The sequence below is a fragment of the Cnephaeus nilssonii genome, assembly GCF_951640355.1.
Source record: "Cnephaeus nilssonii genome assembly, chromosome: 13".
NCBI lineage: Eukaryota > Metazoa > Chordata > Mammalia > Chiroptera > Vespertilionidae > Cnephaeus > Cnephaeus nilssonii.
In genome coordinates this window covers 55,539,953-55,558,580 of record NC_137084.1, presented here as the reverse complement: position 1 = coordinate 55,558,580, position 18,628 = coordinate 55,539,953, and the positions used below count along the sequence as shown (strand labels likewise).

General features: G+C 43.2%; 1 protein-coding gene across 1 annotated transcript in view; it reads left to right on the top strand.

Annotated features, from left to right (window-relative positions):
• The window catches only part of RAB38 (RAB38, member RAS oncogene family), a 48,782-nt gene extending 32,152 nt beyond the window's left edge, over window positions 1-16,630 (top strand). Inside the window, exon 3 of the mRNA XM_079789002.1 lies at window positions 15,777-16,630. Coding sequence (XP_079645128.1) covers window positions 15,777-15,929 — 153 coding nt within the window. The 3' untranslated portion in view covers window positions 15,930-16,630. The remainder of the gene's footprint in view (window positions 1-15,776) is intronic.
• Window positions 16,631-18,628: the final 1,998 nt, after the last annotated feature.

Genomic DNA, 18,628 nt, shown 5'->3' with positions numbered 1-18,628 from the left:
TTAAATTAAAGCTTTGAAGGAGGGACAACATTGAGCCATATGGATTCCTGGGAAGGGAATGGTCCAGGGAGAGGATGTAGCATATGCAGAGGCACTATGGCAGGAAGTGACAGCTGGGCTTTAATAGAATGATAAAGATGAGGTCAGGGAAGTGATGGGGTCATGTTGAGTCTTTAGAGCATTGTAACAACTTTAGGTTTTGCCCTGAGTGAGATGGGAAGACATTGGGTCTGGTCAGAGATGTGAAACAGTTGGATTTAAATAATCATGCTGGCAGTTGTGTCGAGCCTGGATTATATTGAGGAAGGTTGGAAACAGATCAGCTAAGACTCTATTGCACTATATAAGAAAGAGGAATTGTGGGACATAGTCAAACTCTACATGCACTTTTGAACAACAGCAGAGAGGATTTCCTGACAGTTTGGATGAACATAATGAGAGAAAGATCGGATTTGGGGATGGCTCCACAGTTTCTGGCCTGAGTAACTGGAACAGTAGAGTTGATGTTTTCTGAAACAGGGGTCCTGAGATATGAAGGAGTCAATGGAGAGACAGCCAACACTCAGTTTTGTATACAGCGATCTTCCCCTATCTGCAGAGGATGTGTTTCAAGATCCCTATTGGATACCTGAAACTAGTATACTGAACCCTACAGATACTATCTTTTTTCCTACACTACATACCTATGATAGTTTAATTTATACATCAGGCATAGTGAGATATTAACAATAATAACCAATAATAAAATAGAACAACTGTAACAATATACTTTAATAAAAGTTATGTGAATGTGGTCCATCTCTCTCAATCATCTTATACTGTGCTGACTCTTCTTGTGCTGATGTGAGATGATGCAATGCCTACCGGAGGAGCTGAAGTGAGGGGAATGACGAAGGTATTGTGATGAGTGTTAGGCTACCATAAGTGTTGCTAAAACACAAGCACTGTAATACCATGACAGTCATCTGATAATCAAGACAGATACTAAGTGACTAATGGGTGGGCAGGGCATCTACCGTGGATACGCTGAACAAAGAGATGAGTCATGTCCTGGGCTATGGAGTGGGACAGCACGAGATTTCATCGCAATACTCAGAACAGCTTGCAAATGAAAACTTATGAATTGTTTATTTCTAGAATTTTCCATTTGATGTTTTTGGACTGTAATTGACCGTAGGTCGTGAAAACCGTGGAAAGCAAAACCACAGATAAGCAGGGGATGACTGTTACATTAAAATCTCAAAAACAACTATGATCAGATGTCAAGCAGATAGTTGGTTGTGCTTCTGGAGTTCAGGAGAAAAGTCAGCTGCAGGTAAGAGGATCAAGGACTGAGCCCTGGACACTCCCACATTTAAATGAGAAAATGAGTCCACGGAGAGGGGAGGCAGTAGAGGGCACAGGTATTTTGACTTTATCCAAACTTCTGATGAAAATTAGGTTAGTTCCCATCAGAGGTTTGAGCTCTGTGCCACTTCCTTAGAAACAAATCTTCTTGTTTAGTGTAATTAAATAATTAGTAGCCCTCAGCCACCATTTGAACCAATTAAATTTACCCATTTTACTTTGGAGACAACCCATAGCCACCCTGTCCACAGGACAGTATGAGGGACTTTATTGTAAAGATAAGATGTGAAAGGTAGTGTCCTGATTGCTCAACCTGAATGTTTGTTACAAGAGCAACTGAAGTGCTTTTGTGTGTGAGCTCTGCCTTCTCTGGGTCATCTGTTAAGCTTGTGCCATATTTCTCAAGCACTAGTTTGTGCCTCTGTGTTGATACTTTTGCTCTGAATAAACCCCAGTACTATCGTTTTCTGCCTGTAGCATTTTCTCTGTGCGTGTATTCTTACTTGGTTCGGATGAGTTCAGGCCACCCTTCAATCACCTCCCTTCTCCTTCTGTCTTTTGGGTGTGTTACTTTTAAACCTGATCTTACTTGAGATATTCCTGCAGTCAAACTGCATTCTCCTAGATCTTGCCCCTCTTTCTTCTTTGTTGGGTTACTCATGCTGGTAGAGTTAGAATTTCTGTATTTGAGCTTCCTGTCCTTATTTTTCTTCAGACTCAATCTTATAGATTTTTTTCTGTTTGTGAGAAAAACCTATATCATTTTCCATTCATTCTTATATATTTCTATTTTGCAGTTCATGAAATATTTATAGACATGCTGTTTCCTTCCTGTTGTCTGGGCTTGAGAGATAAGAAAAAGTTTTAGGACTTTGTAAACTATTCATGGTTCAAAATTAACACTCTTATATTCTTTGTTTCCCACCTTTGAATGTAAATGTTAATATAGTACATATGCCTTATGAATAACTTAGAAAACAACCAGAATTATAAATAGAAGATTAAAATTATCTGTAATCAAATTACCAATTGATTCATTGACATTTTAGTCTGTTTCCTTTTAATTAGGGATATGTGTATATTAAAAAGAACTTCATCCTTCCCTTTTAAGTCATTTTTATAATTAAAGTGCCAACCGATCAAAATGACTTATTAGCTGTACACCTATAGCTACATATACATGATACTAGTAGAAGGAGACAGAAAGAAAAAGTAAAGGGTACCCATGGTAAACAAGAATAGCTGAGTTGTTATCTAAATAATATTTTATAATGCAAGAAAGTGGTTTTCAGGAACAGTGTTGAGATTTTTAAAGTTTACATTTGAAGCAGAAATATCCTTTACTGGTATCTGGCCAAGTTACTGTCTTTCTCAACCTATTTAATTAGGTGGACTTCTGTAAAAACAACCAAAAAATCATAACGAAGGTGAAGTCTGAAGTTCCAAGAAGCCTCTTTTATCTCTTTCTTTTTTTTTTCCTGAAAAAAAAATTATTCAGCAACTACTTTATGCCTTTCGGAAGAGGCACTTTTTATCAGATCATTTGTGTTTCAACTCTGCTTTCCCCTTTTTGCATGTTGGATATGGGAGCCTCCACTGCCCACTTATTCTGCATGTGTGAAAGTTATCAGATGCCACTAGATATGTACCTTTTATAAGCCACACTTTATGGAAAATATTTTCCATTTCTTTTAAAAGCATAAATTGTTTATGTCTGTCTGAAATGTAAATACATATATCTTCACTAGTGTAGATGATTGCAAATGCCCATAAAGCAGTATAGTAAATATAACTGAGGGATTTTTGATTTTGCAATGACCCTCCACGGCCAGTTTTGTGCTCCTATACCAGCCATTCCCTTTTAGCTCCCCCCACAGGTTGCCCATACTCTGTCTCTCAAGTCATAGTGAATGGCCAATAGTGCCCACATAACCTAAGTGGGGCCCCTCCTGGTACCATTGTCTTCTGGACTCAGGGTTGCTTTAGTCTCCAGCGTGAACATGTGACTGAAGCCAGACTCATCAGAGTCTTTCCCCAGGATTTCTTCAACCCAGTATGGGGGTCGGAGGGCTTTTCACTTGGGTGGCGAAGAATGTAATTCAAGGCTGCTGCAGCTGTCTCCATCTTTATATGCAAAAAGCTGCTGTGCAGGTAGCAAAACGGAAGCTGAACTAATGGTGTTTCAGAGCCTCATTTTATTTCCTAAGTTCCTTGGAGTGGCCTGAATCATTGAGCCATTCCATCACTCCTGGGTGCTACCCTCCAGATGACCTAGGCAGTTCAGTGGGTTTCTGATTTTTGCAGCCAACAGATTATGGCTAATCATGTTGATAGAGTGCACTTGCAGTAGTAAATGATTGCCTAAATAAATGTCTTATACTTAAACTCTCAATGTGAGAAATCTTTCCCATTAAGGGAGCATTATTCTTAGGACTCCCACAAGTTTAACTGCATTAGTCAACGACTGGAGATACTCTCGAGTTACCTTTAATCTTGTTTGGAAAAAGGCAGAGTATAAAATCTCTCCTCTCAGAGCTGATGAAAATGATGCCAGAGAGAAGGCCTGATCTGTTTATAGTGACTAAGCTGGTTTGTAGCTACATGGGGGCTAGGACACACATCTATTAATTCTCTCTCTAAAGTTGTCTAGAATTTTAAAAACTTCAGTATTATAGGCTTTAACATAGAACAACTCAGTATTTTTTTTGTGTGATTTTTAATTGGTATTGGTCTACTTTTCTTTCCCTTTCACAGGCCAGTTTATTCATAAATTTCTTTTTTAAAAATATTTTTATTGATTTCAGAGAGGAAGGGAGAGGGAGAGAGAGATAGAGACATCAATGATGTGAGAGAATCATCGATTGGCTGCCTCCTGCACACCCTACACTGGGGATTGAGCCTGCAACCTGGGCATGTGCCCAGAATCGAACATGGGATCCTTCAGTCCTCAGGCTGACACTCTATCCACTGAGCCAAACCAGCTAGGGCTATTCATAAATTTCTTGAATACATACATGCCAACAGGCCCTGTGCAAGATCCTGGCAACACCCCAAGTACATAAAAGTGCCACTGCTGCTCTCAAGAAGTTTACTATGTAGTGAGAAGGAACATTTCTAAAAGTCTTTGCAATCATGCATAACAACAGCTAGGGTAGCGATTGCTGTGGAAGCACCTGTGAGTTACGCAACCCAGACCGGCTCATGTGGGAGGTAGGGCACCGGTCAGAGAAGGTGCATCAGAGTGGATAATGTCATCACCAGTCAGGTCCATGTTTCCAACTTTGTTATTAGCATGATCTCACTCTACTTTGCTGAAACCATAGGAAAAGAAACACATGAACTTTGTTTTGGGCTAGGCTCAGAAAAATGGAGAAAGGTAATATTGGGGTTAGCACCACCTAGGTAAGGGTAAAAAACCGTAAGTATAATACAAAGTCACTTCATAACTGTCTCTTATTCCCCACCTCACCCCCCACCCACAGACACTCCCATATGTACCACCACTCCCCCTGATCAGTAGTTGCCAAATTTTGCAAAGAGGAGCACCAGCCCAGGGAAACAGAGCATGCGATAAGAGTTCTGTTATCAGAGTTTAGGAAACTCATTCTGTGCTTGGAGATGAGAGGTGGGGAAAGGGGAACTGCTTGCTTTTCTCCAACCTGAATCTGCCTTTCTTTAATTCACATTATTGTGGTGGATCTTTACCTTCTGACCCAAGTTCTTCCATGTTCCCCATGTGTGCTCCCACCAGAATGCTAAACCTCTTCTCCAATTAATGCAAGAATTTCTGTTGCATGCCACATTCTGCGAGCATTTAGGACTCGGAGGGATCTTGTGATAAAGAATTATTTTTAACTTAACATTTCATAAAATTATTTAACCATAAGATGCCTTTTTATCCTATCTATCTATATATAAAAGCCTAAGTGACCAGAACAACTGGTTGACCAGTTGCTATGATGCACACTGACCACTAGGGGGCAGATGCTCAACACAGGAGCTGCCCTCTGGTGGTCAGTTTGCTCCCACAGCCAACCTCCCACGGCTCCTCCCCACTGGGCCTGATGGGGGTGGGGGGGTGGTAGCCAACTTCCCGTGGTCTCTCCCCCCTGATAGGCCTCAATTGCTGGCCAGGCCTAGGGATCCCACCTGTGCATGAATTCGTGCACTGGGCCTCTAGTACTGTTATGAAACTTCAGAGCCCACTTTGAGATATGTTACTCTAACAAAGAAGTATGTTTGTCCCTCCAAACATTCTTTTTTCTTTTAATCCTCACCTGAGGATATGCTTATTGATTTTAGAGAGAGGAAGGGAGAGAGAGAAGAGAGAGAGAAAGAGAGAGAAAGAGAGGGAGAGAGAGAAATATCGATGTGGGAGAGAAACATCAATCAGTTGCCTCCCGTACACACCTTGACCAGGGATCAAACCTGCAAAACCTAGGTATGTGCCCTGACGGGGAATTGAATCCACAACTTTTTTGGTGCACAGGACCAGGCTCCAACCAACTGAGCCACCTGGTCAGGGCCAAACATTCTTATATATAACTTAATAATATTAATGTAATGTTGCATTATTTCCCAGGTGTTATATTTTCTTTTCAGGGCCTTTTTTATGTCGACATTGTTGCTGAGTTCTTTCACATATCTCATCTCATTTTATACACATCCTCAACAACTTTATGAAGTTGGCATTATTTTTATCACAGATTATAGGTAAAGAAACTGAGGTTGGGAGGGAGGTTATGGTGACTTCTCTGAGGTCACACAGCTAGCAATTGGCAGAGCTAGGCTAGTTCTGAGTCCTTCTTTACCTTTCCCCTTAAATAAACAAATGAACATATAATAAAATTTCAAAATGACCATAAGATTCTGAAACTGGGAAATATACCTGAATTACGTCAAAAAGTTCAAAGCAGAGCCTGATTGGTGTGGCTCAGTTGGTTGAGCTTTGTCCCATGCATGGAAAGGTTGCCTATTTGATTCCTAGTCAGGGCACATGGCCAGTAGCTGGCTTGATCTCCAATAGTGGGTGTGCAGGAGGCAGCGATCAATGATTCTCTTTCATCATTGATGTTTCTATCTCTCCCTCTCCCTTTATCGCTCTCTCAGATCAACAAAATCATTTCAAAAATAAAATAAAAGTTCAAAGCAGAATAAAATGAAATCCTTGTGAATCAGTTAGATGTCAGTAGCTACGTACTTCCAAATGAAGCAGGTACTTGAATTATCAGGGGAATCACTTCATAAATTATTTAATTGTCTAACCACTATGCTGAAACTAATGTAAAATGATACTGAATGTCAACTATTTATTTTTTTTAAATAAAAAGAAAAGCAGATGAGATATGTTCACTCTGGATGGGCAGAGGATCTACAGGTAGAGATGAAGTCAGACTAACCTAAGCAAAGCACCTCGAGGGAATGGCCTGTGGTTTATTTAGTTCAGTTGGAATCCAGCTGAGTAAGGGGGGCCAGTGGAGATGAGCCAGGACAGTGGAGTTGTGGCCAGATTGCTTGGCTCTCAAGTTTGCTGGTCTGGACTGATTCTGAGCTGGCAATGTGAGCCAACAGTCTTTAAAAAATATTTTTATTGATTTCAGAGAGGAAGGGGGAGACACACACACACACACACACACACACACACACACACACATGTCAATGATGAGAAAGAATCACTGATTGGCTGCCTCCTGCATGCCCCGCACTGGGGATCAAGCCTGCAACCTGGGTATGTGCCCTGACCTTCTGGCTCAGAGGTTGATTTTCAACCACTGAGTCGTGTCGACTGGGCCAACAGAGTCTTTTTGAACTGGGAAATGGGGATGACATAAGATTGTAGCTACACTTAAATTAGAGTAGCCAGGAAACAGCCTAGAAGGAATATATGAGATGATTGTCATAGAGGGAAATGGAGGCATGTGACTGGAGAAGAGACCACACAAGACCTGACCTAGGATGAAATGCCACAGTGGTTGTGAGAAGGGAGCACATCACCATCATGATCTCTAAGCAGAGACCAGAAAAGGCCTGAACTAATAAGATCATCACCTAAGGGCTGACTCCATAGCATATTAAAGCAAGGAGTGTAAAGACTGATGAATAGTGCCTGGTCCATGGAAAATGCTCAGTGATTATTAGCTGAATTATAAATGATTTCATTTAGTTACATGGTATGTATTTCAATATTACATGATGAGAACTTCAAATTGATGTATCGCCTCTTTCTTTGCTATTAAAAGTTTGTAGAATGAAAAAAAGGATGCTGTTAATCCATGTCTGGAAGAAGTAAATTATATAGCATGTGCTAAGTGAGGTTGCTCAGGCTAAGAATGGCTTGTTATCTGACTGAGGAATTTAGGAGTTAGACACCAGGGATTGGGTAGGGAAAGGCAGACTTAGGTTCAAGGGTTGATGCCAAAGTTCTTGTAGTTAGCTAGTATCATGAAATTCCAAATACAAAAAGGTGATTATAAAATTGTTTTGTTTAGTCTTAGCAACACATCCATTTTTATACATAGTTTGTGTTCCTATATGCTTTCACTCAAGCAATGTTTTTCTAACAATGTTGGCAGAGTTTAATTTATGCTGTCTTGAAAACAAGGGTTTCAAACTCTGTAACGAAGAGTTAGTTGAATTATGAACAAAAGAGTTTTATATAAAGAAAAGATAAACTCTAGTTCTGAAAAGAAACTTTTAAGCTAGAGTTGACCATTCAGTTTCATAAAAGTTTTTAAGAGGAGCCCTAGCCTATGTGGCTCGGTTAGTTGGAGCATTGTTTCGTACAACAAAAGATGGTGGGTTCAATTCCCAGTCAGGGCACATACCAAGGTTGCAGGTATGAGGCCCTGAGACTATAGAAAAGGGGAGAAAGAGGGTTTGAATGGACTTTGACATTAGTGCGTAAAGGACAGTGGCTGAAGTAGGACTGTGGTGGCGATGGGGGAGGTATTGTCAGAGGGGCACAGTCTTCGGAGCTGAGTTTATTTGTGAACTTTTATCTTCTTTCCCTCTATCTCCATGATGACCATGTGACTCTGTCCTGTGTTGAAATCAGTGACCTCATGGCTCCTTCCCAGTGCCTATCACACAGACTAAAATCTGGGAACTTGCAGAGAGTAGGGCATCATTAGGACCTGGTTTGAATGACTCATACTCTTCTCTTCTTTCCTTCACGGAGAAAGTGTAGCATGGGCTTTGGGTTCAGGCAGACCTTCACATGGGCACTAACAAATGGTTGACCATAGACCCTAAGATGTCAGCAGGAGAAGACAAAGGGAAAATATAGAAGCTTTGGGGATTGAAGTTGGAAGTCAGATGCCACCCCTTACTGAGACCATGTGCATGTCATTTAACCTCACTGAACCTCACTTTTCTCATCTGTAAAATGAGGGCAGCACCTCCCACCTCAGCTTTGTCACAAAGATTACATGAAATGCCACTTTCTGAGAATAATTTCTGAGACATGGGGCTCAGTTTGGAGGAGTCCCAGTAGAAGCTCATAATCACAGTGGGAGGAGGCAGTTACCCAAAGGAGACGGGGCGTGATCGTAGAGATGAGGGCAAGTGCTAAGCAGACAAAACTATAGGTGTCCACTATGCTCACCCCATGTTAGACAGGAACTAAAGTAAATGAAAACCAGCAAAATGTTCAGCACTTATGTGCTCAGTAAACAAACGCTGAATCTTAGAGTAAGGACTTTAAGACCCCTGTTCTGTGCAAAACTTCTTAGAATGGTGTTACTATCCAGTGGGCCATCTGCTCTAATTAAAACTTCACAGGGCTGAGAAATTTAGTGCCCTAATCTTGTAGCCTCTGGTACATAGTGTTTTGTTTGAGGTTGATGTATTTGGGAAGATTAGCAGAGGATGAATTATTTGCCGGTTTCTAAGTAGGTAGATGTGAAGGTTTTCTGCTAGGATATTTTTGCTCTCTGGCACCAGCGGTCAGAGATTAAATAATTTGCCATCAGACAGATGTTCTGAAGAGCTAATTAAAAAACTGACAATCACCCAAGACCTCAGATAGTTAGATTTATATTCCTTTATCTATAGGAAGATCAGAATCAGTGCAGCTTAAAATCACTGCCTTAAATGATATTTCCAGAAAGTTCACGATTGAACTAAAAAGGAGTGCCTTTAAAGATATTCCTAATTACACAAGTGTGTCTCAAACCTGGATGCCCATTTCAAGAAGTGGAGAAACTTTAAAAAAATACCCATGTTGGGCCCCATTCCAGATAAATTATAACAATGTCTGGGAGGAGAGCCCTGGTACCAATTATTTTTAACTCTCCCCAGTGAGTTGAATATGCAGCCAGGATTGAGACCTACTGATTTATAAATGAAATTTATTTTCATAGCTCTGTTAATCCTGGGAGATACTGTAAGGTAATGTATGGGAACTGGATAGGAAGTGGAGTTAGGCCAGGCTTGGTTGGAATGACAGATTGACCAAGACCTTGTTCTGCTCTGGGCATAATTTTGTTAAAGGTTAAAGTCTCCTTTCCTTTAACATATGGCTATTCACTCTTTAACAGATTTTTGTGAGGGTAGGATGTGAACGTAATTTCATAAGTCAAGCACCTACTATATTACCAGTGTGGACACTCAATAACAACTGGTGGTTACCACCATTTGTTTTTACTAAAGTGCTTTATTAGGAATTTCAAAGCCTGTTTCCCAGGCATGCTCACTGATATAAAAGAGAAGATTCTGAGCAGAGACACAGAGATGAGCATACATCAACCTAAAGCAGTCCGCACAATAGAGCATCTTGTCATGATGTAAATATGTAAATAAATCACAGGTTCAGTCTAAGTGTACCTCTCTTGGAAGTCATAGAAAGTATGAATTTCCTTTTTAACAAAAGATGTTCCCAGAGATGGTATTACTACTTTCTAGAATAAATGCAAATAAAAATCCCCAAATCCCCAGGTAGTATTTCCCACTAAAGTCAGCAGCTCTGTGTCTTCACAATCACCTACAAATTGTGTGCGTGTCTGTGTCTACTTGGGTGCCAAGCTGCTCAATCAATTATATCTATATGTATAAAAAGCCAATGTCTGTGACAACCATGATGACCAAATGACCGGTCACCATGAGGTGCATTGAGCACCTCTCGGTCCCTCCCTCCTCCCCCGGCCTGCAAGCGGGGCGAGGTGGGGCAGGACTGGGGACTGGCGAGTGGGCTGAACAGCTGACCCCTTGGTCCCTGCCCACAGGCTCTGATGGATCAGCGATGGTGAACGGAGGAATCCAGGTCGGGGGCGGGAAGACGGGCAGGCTGTCAGGCCATTGGGATCACCAGCTCATCCCTGGCTGCTCGGGGGCTCAGGCCTGCGGGAAAGCAGGTGCTGGCGACTTCACCTCCATGCGTGTGCGCCGAGCCGGCCGCTGATGGAACACGCTGCCCTCTCGGGGCCACTCATGTCGAGGCAGGTAGGTCGCAGGTGCGCCCTGCAGCTTCTATCAGCACCTCAAGCCCCAGCAGCAGCGGCGGTGGCAGCAGTGGTGGTGGTGGTGTCCATGTGAGTGGCCCCAAGTGGGCAGTGCATTCCATCAGCGGCCGGCCCGGCACATGCACATGGAGGTGAAGTTGCCAGCACCTGCTTTCCCGCAGGCCTGAGCCCCCGAGCAGCTGGGGATGAGCTGGTGATTCCAATGGCCTTACAGCCCGGCGGCAGAGGCAGCATTCAGCCTGGGGACTGACGAACAGGCAAAAGATGGCCCTGATCACAGGAGGCTAGGCCCTAGGGACCCTACCCGCACGATTTCATGCACTGGGCCTCTAGTTGCAATATAATTGCCCACCTAATAGGTCTGAACCTGTAGTTCTATCAGGCCAGGTTGGAGGAATCATGCTGGCCTTGGACAGAGGGTGTGGGAGTTGGTTCTGTATTGCTATCCCTCTCCTAGTCTAGGCACTTGGCTGTGACTTCCATGGTGAACAGAAGGACTAGCAGTAGGAACCAGCCTTGCCCAAAGCCCTGACTGCATGCTCCTACCCTGTTTATACTGGAAACGCATCTCCTGCCCATGCTGTTCCTTTATTTGGGGAACTTCTTCTTTCTCCATATCTCCATGCTGACCATGTGATTGTCCTGTGTTGAAATCAGTGACAATGTGGCTCCTTCCCAGTGCATATCTTGGGGGAGCTGAAACAGAGTCTGGCTCAGAGCCTCTGCTCTAAACACTATACACCTGGTTTTTGTAGTAAGCTTATGGTTAATGTTAGTGTTTACTCTTCTCGCTGGGCTCATAGCTGGCAATCCCACTTCCTATTGTGTGTCTTGGGGCCAGCCACTTACCCCTTCCCAATCTCTGTCCTCAGCTGCAAAATGAAGGAATAGAACATACACATAATGGTGTTCTTCTGATAATTAAATGAGAAGAATATATAGATAAAATTTACTGAATGCATCCTCTATGCCCTTGTCTAAGTATTTGTCTAAGCATTTCATATGTGCTAAGTATTAACATTATTAACTTACAATCACCTTGAAAGTAGATCTCCTAGTTCCCTTTTTACAGATGAGGAAACTGAGGCAGGGAATGGTAAAGGAATATGTCCAAGGTTATACAACCAGAAAGTGGGGGAGCTAAGAGAAGAGTTTGACTTCAGACCTGTGCTCTAAACACTGTACACCATGCCTTTGTGTAGTTTGTATGTGGTAAGTGTAGTGGTATATAATGGGTTTGCTTTTCTTTGTGGCTTCCTCTTGAAATCTCTAATCTGACATAGGAATATACCATAGCAATCAGCACCATGGTACACATGAGAGGTATTTACTAAATATTTACTGATAGATGAAGGGATAAAATAGAGTGCTAAGCGTCATATAGTTTTGTCTGATAATGGATTTGTAGTGTATTGTGTTTATTGACACGTCACCTACAGAACAACCTCAGTGACTACCTGACCAACTTAGTATCCAATCCTCTACAGTGCTCTGGCTCAAGATGCATTTCCAACCTTACTCTTCTGTTTACCTAAACCTTGATAGTGTAGAAGCTCAGTCAAGGACATGAATTCTTTCATTGTGTTGTTCTTTGTATGTGTAGTACTTAGTGGGAATCTAAAGAATATTAATTGAATGAATGAATGTGGCTCAGTCACCATGAACTGCCACTTTGCTCCTATATACAGTCTGAAAGCAGGCTCTGATGGAACTAGACATGGCCCCATGTCCTAGTCCTGACACCAACTAGCCTTTATTCGGTGTGTTAACCCATCAGTTTCATCTTATCTTTTACCGGAGTGAATGTCTAGGCTGCCATTAATTTGGCTTAGGTTTTAGTTACTTTTCTCATAATGATGATAGATTTGTATTGATTTGTCTACACTAGCATTTTACTCTCCGGGTTATTAGATTATGCCACTTTGCATATTAATAGGAAGAAAACCCCATTTAATTGGCATGTTAGATGTGAGTGGGGGTTAAAAAAATATGACTGCCAAAACTAACTTATATTGTACATGAAGTAGGGCCCTTTTTAATGCTTAAAACTAGATTTTCCTGTCATAGAAACATGTGTTTGTTTATTTTTCCTTAACATATGAAGGAGAAAGGAACTAAGGTTCATTTAGCATCTTTTGGGCCTAATGCTGGGGTAAAAAGTTTTTATTTGTTACTACAGGCCCAGTGCACAAAATTCGTGCACGGGGTGTGTGTCCCTTAGCCCAGCCTGCACCCTCTCCAATCTGGAACCCCTCGGGGGATGTCCAACTGCCCGTTTAGGCCCGACCCTATGGGATCTGGACTAAACGGGCAGTCAGACATCCCTCTCATAATCCAGGACTGCTGCCTCCCAACTGCTCGCCTGCCTGCCTTCCTGATTTCCCCTAAACGCTTCTGCCTGCCAGCCTGATCACCCCCTAACCACTCCCCTGCCAGCCTGATTGATGCCTAACTGCTCTTCTGCCAGCCTGTTTGCCCCTAACTGCCCTCCCCTGCAGGCCTGGTTACCCCTAACTGCCCTCCCCTGCAGACTTGCTCGCCCCTAACTGCCCTCCCTTGCAGGCCTGGTCCCTCCCAACTGCCCTCCCCTGCTGGCCGGATTGCCCACAACTGCCCTCCCTTGCAGGCCTGGTCCCTCCCAACTGCCCTCCCCTGCTGGCCATCTTGTGGCGGCCATCTTGTGTCCACATGGGGGCATCCATCTTTGACCACATGGGGGCAGCAATCTTGTGTGTTGGAGTGACAGTCAATTTGCATATTACTCTTTTATTAGATAGGATAGAGGCCTGGTGCACAGGTAGGGGCCAGCTGGTTTTCCCTGAAGGGTGTCCCAGATCAGGGTGGGGGTTCCCTTGGGGCATGGGGCGGCCTGGGCGAGGGGCCTGTGGTGGTTTGCAGGCCAGCCACACACCCCAGTGACCCAAGCGGAGGCCCTGGTATCTGAGATTTATTTATCTTCTATAATTGAAATTTTGTAGCCTTGAGTGGAGGCCTGGGCCTGCCAGTGTGTGCGGGAAGTTTGGCTTCCTCTATCACCGGGGGCAACCCAAGCCTCCTGCTCGCTCCGTGGCCGCAGCCATCTTGGGTTAATTTGCATACTTGCTCCTGATTGGCTGGTGGACGTGGCTTGTGAGTGTAGTGGAGGTATGGTCAATTTGTATATTACTGTTTTATTAGATAGGATTGTACTTGATATTTGAAACAATCTTGAAAAGGAATATGACTTAGTAAGACCTAGGCTTTGATGTCAAAAAAGCCTGGGTCTGAGTTCTGGCCCTCCAACCCATCCACTATGTGATCTTGGGGAAGTTTCTTAATCTCTCTAACCTTCAGTTTTATTTTGTATAAACTGATGTGATGATAACTCATGGTTGGTATTTGGGGAGGGATTTTGTTGTCTCCTTCCCCAACACACAAGCAATATTCAACTGGACACTAAAGTATTGGTTTAGTAATGGCTGGGCAAGCACCCTGTAACCTCCCGAACATGGGTCTTATTTAGGGAGATGTGTTGGCCCAGGAAGCCAAGGCCTGGAAGGCTAAGTCAGACTACTTGCACTCCCTACTGTCCTTGCATCTGAGACATTAGAGGACCTGGTCCTGGCTTCCAATTGGTCACATAAACAAGTGACTGGACTCAAGAGCAAAGCATTGAGCCGGGTGTGCCCCTACCTTGGAGAGATTACTGTCTGGGAGCACATCATTCAAGTGTGATGTGTGGGCATGACACCAGGAAGAGGAAGAGTGCCAGAAAGCATGCCAAGCATGGCACTGACCTGAAGGCATGGGAACCTGCACAGCAGAGAAGAGGGCAGAAGGCAGCTGTTCTCTATGGACCAACTTCCCCAGCATGAGGCAGGTACTTGAGCTGAAGGCAGACAGGCCTCCTCCCCACCCCGCCCCATCCCAACAACAACAAAATCACTAAGAACAGAAAACAAACCCTGGGATTGTAAGAGATTATGTATGCAAAGTACCCAGCACGTTCACACAGTGAAAGCACCCATGATCACTACACCCAGTGAAGGGAAGCAACTTTTTATTAGATAGATAAGTATTATCAAGACGATTATATAGATGAGGAAAGGGGAGGCTCAGAGACATGAACACTGGTCTTGTAAAAAGACAAGAACACATCCCCCAAAATGCACAAAAGCAACCAGAACTTAACCTTGTTTTAAATTTATGACCATTAGGCGTTAGTCATAAATAGCATTTGGAAGCAATCACTGCCTCTTACATTTTCCATGTAATATGACTTCAGACAGTGATCTAAAAATATCGGGCGGGTGTCCCCCCAAAATGTATAATCACACTTGGAATAATTGTAAAGGCAGTGTTGATTAAAATACATATCATTTTTAAAATTGAGCTATCAGCTGTCAAAGTGTGTATACATTTTTGGGGGGGGACACCCTGTATATCAACAACTTTGACATACACACACAAATTAGGGATAAGTAGTTATACTTCAGATCGGACAAGGTTTTATAGTAAAACAATTTGACAAGGAAGTCCTTATCTGCTTACATTGAATATGAGGAAACACATCAGAGAAGTTCTACCAATTGTGATAAAAACAGCCAGATTTGACTTCACTGAAGATCATGATTTTGTGTTTGATACACTGGAAGTAAGTATTTTGTAATATTATGTTATAGTGTAAGAGTATGTGAAAAATAAGAAAACTGCCCTCTAACTTACATTCAACCTACTAAGTGAGCCTACGAAACACTATTTCTCCTGCCTGACAGACCAAAATAAACACGTTTACCTTTGTGAAGGTCTAAAAAGCAAAGCACTTTGAAAGAAGTGAAGGGAAGAGAAAGAGGACGCATGGGCAGCCTATAGGAAGGGATGTTTAAACGAGTTGCCCAAAATACTGCCCTTCTGTCACATAAAGGTCTCTGCTCCGGCATCATCTAGAACACTGAGTAAGAAAAGCTGCTTTGTTTTGTTTTTTCCCTTTAGGAAAACATAAACATCGACGAAGCCTCCAGGTGCCTGGTGAAGCACATCCTCGCCAATGAGTGTGAGCTGATGGAGTCCATCGAGCCGGACATCGTGAAGCCGCACCTCACGCCGCCCAGGGCCGTCAGCTGCTCCAGCTGTGCCAGGTCCTAGTGGGCTCTGTGCTGGCACATGCTGCACATCACCCCATCCTCTCAGACATGGTGCCTCAGCTTTTATCACTTTGGGAAAATGTCATGATAGGGATACACATGTGACACGCCAAAGATCTCTGCCTCTGTCTTTCCTATATGAGAGAAATAGCAAATGTGTTTTTAATGTCTGCCCCCTTTCCCCCTCAGCCTCCCCCCCCCCCCCCCCCCCCCGCCGCCCCGCCACCCAGCATCAGCAACTGTGTTTACAAGCATTTAGAATATTTAGTGTGTTAAAAAATTGTGTCTGGTAGCTGACCACCATTCTGCAGGATGAGATTGGGCCGTGCTATTTGCTTCTTTGCATCAGCCAAGGCCTCAGGTTTTCAAGAGAAAGGGGAGAAGGGCAGACTGGCTGGCAAGTCGAGCACTGGCTTTCGTTTTGCCGCTGGTATCTTTGCCCAGACTTGAATATATTCTCTGCTGCTCTGACCGGCCTCCTAAGTTGAAATGGTCTTTTCTCCAGACATGACCTCCGTTCCCAACAGACCCAGGAGTTTCCTCTGATTTAGCTCTTCGGCGTCATGCACACAGGCTTCCTGTGCTGTTGCTTTTATTGTCGCTTGCCTTGCCCCGAACGTGGGTTTAACTGGAAAATGTATGAAAAAGATCTGCCCCCTGTTTGTGCCCTTTTGTTAGCTTTCTCTGACTCATGCTGTGGGACTCTGTACATGTAATATATATTGTATATATTTTCACAAGTGAAAAATAAAACATGAACGGACTCCATTTCCTTATTTCTGAGAGTGCTCCGAGTTTCTTAGAGTTGTGAACATTTTGGGGGACTGGGTATCCATGGTTCTCAAGACTCATTTCTAAAATTCTGTTTCAAACAGGAGATGGGACATGTGCATTTAAAGGAACTGCTGAGCACTATTAAAACTGAGATGAGTCATTCCATCTATACCTACTGTTCATATCGACATTTAGGCCAAGGAAGTAAGTAGTATATACAGATTTCTTTGGTTAAGCAGAGAAATATAGCCTCAGATAATCTGATCAAGACAGATGCCAGACCAGCTCACACACACACACACACACACACACACACACACACACACATACAGCTAAAATATGCATGGTGATATCTTGCTTTACTCAATGGCTGTGGTGCTGATATGCTACAGGTAGCTACCACATTTTAATGGCATTATTTTCCATGGATGTTCATCATACACTCATAGGAGTTTTATCTTTTGAAACAGATGTTTTGGTTTTTCCTACCCATATTATTGTGGCCTTCACTGTTTCCATAAGCACCAACCACACAGCTTCTTATTGTGTGTGTGACCCTTTTCCTGAGGGCATTCTCTGATCTCTGGAGCACCTGAACCCTAAGGCAGGTTGACCAGAAGTTCCAGAGAGTTCCTATCTCCAGGAGCAGCCCTCAACTTATGACAGCAGGAATTCTGGAATAAACACCTTAGGTCAGTGGTCGGCAAACCGCGGCTCGCGAACCACATGCGGCTCTTTGGCTCATTAAGTGTGGCTCTTCGACAAAATACCACGGCCTGGGCGAGTCTATTTTGAAGAAGTGGCGTTAGAAGAAGTTTAAGTTTAAAAAATTTGGCTCTCAAAGGAAATTTCAATCGTTGTACTGTTGATATTTGGCTCTGTTGACTAATGAGTTTGCCGACCACTGCCCTAGGTCTTTGTCCCTCAGGAAAGACCACCCTGAAGCATGCGCAATGCAATGTCGCAGAACTTCCCAGTGGTAATAAGTCCCTGGTTCCCACAGGGGAAACCTTCCATCCTACTCATCCTTTATTAGCTTCCTTTCTATCATCACTCCCCCACTCCTCTACTGTTGTTTTCTGAGTTCACTTCCAAAATAAATTACTTTCTCTTAAATCCTTGTTCAGGGTCTTATGGGGGAACCCAAGCCCAGCCTAAGTTAGTTGGAGCAGAGCTGGCCTAGGAAGGAACTCCTCAATACCAGCTTCTTGAAATGAACCAAGCACCACCCAGGCGGTAGCAAGGACCCCCTTGCTGGTGCATAATGGCATGGGGCTCATCCCTGGCAAAATGTAGCCCCATAATTACTAAGACTCCTCCTATCAGGGATAGAACATAGATGGAGGAATTCTATTGCTCTTGTGTTTAAAAGATATGGGACTGTGGAGTTGGTTAACCTCCATAGAAATTTTTTAGGAAAAAAAAATTACAGACTTGGTGAGCCAACATTCAATTCAGGATTTGAGGGGAAAGCTTGAAGACCTCCAACCAATAATCAAAATAACCCTCCTTTCCTGTAGCTGCAGGATAGACCATGCTGAAAACCCTGCCTGAGATTTCACTTCCAGAGAAGCAGAGTTGTATAGGAGGTTGAGTTCACAAAGCTAGTAAGTCTTATCCATTAAAATCAGGATCCTTTTCGGGAAGGAGTTGGACACTGAAGTAGAGGAGGTATTTGGGTACGTGCTCTTACAAAGACAGCCAATAGACGCATAAGAGTCCCTCCTCAGTAGGAAGTTTGATAAGTGGGGATGCTTTACCTTCTTAAGTTCTACTCCCATCTCCCTCAGTGCTTCTGGACAAATAATTGGAGTCATTTCTCAGCATGACTTGAGCAGAAAGGCATGACCTATGTAGCAGGATGAAATGGATTATTCATTAATCAAGTGAACTATAGAACCTGTCTGGTAAGAACTAGTAGGACTC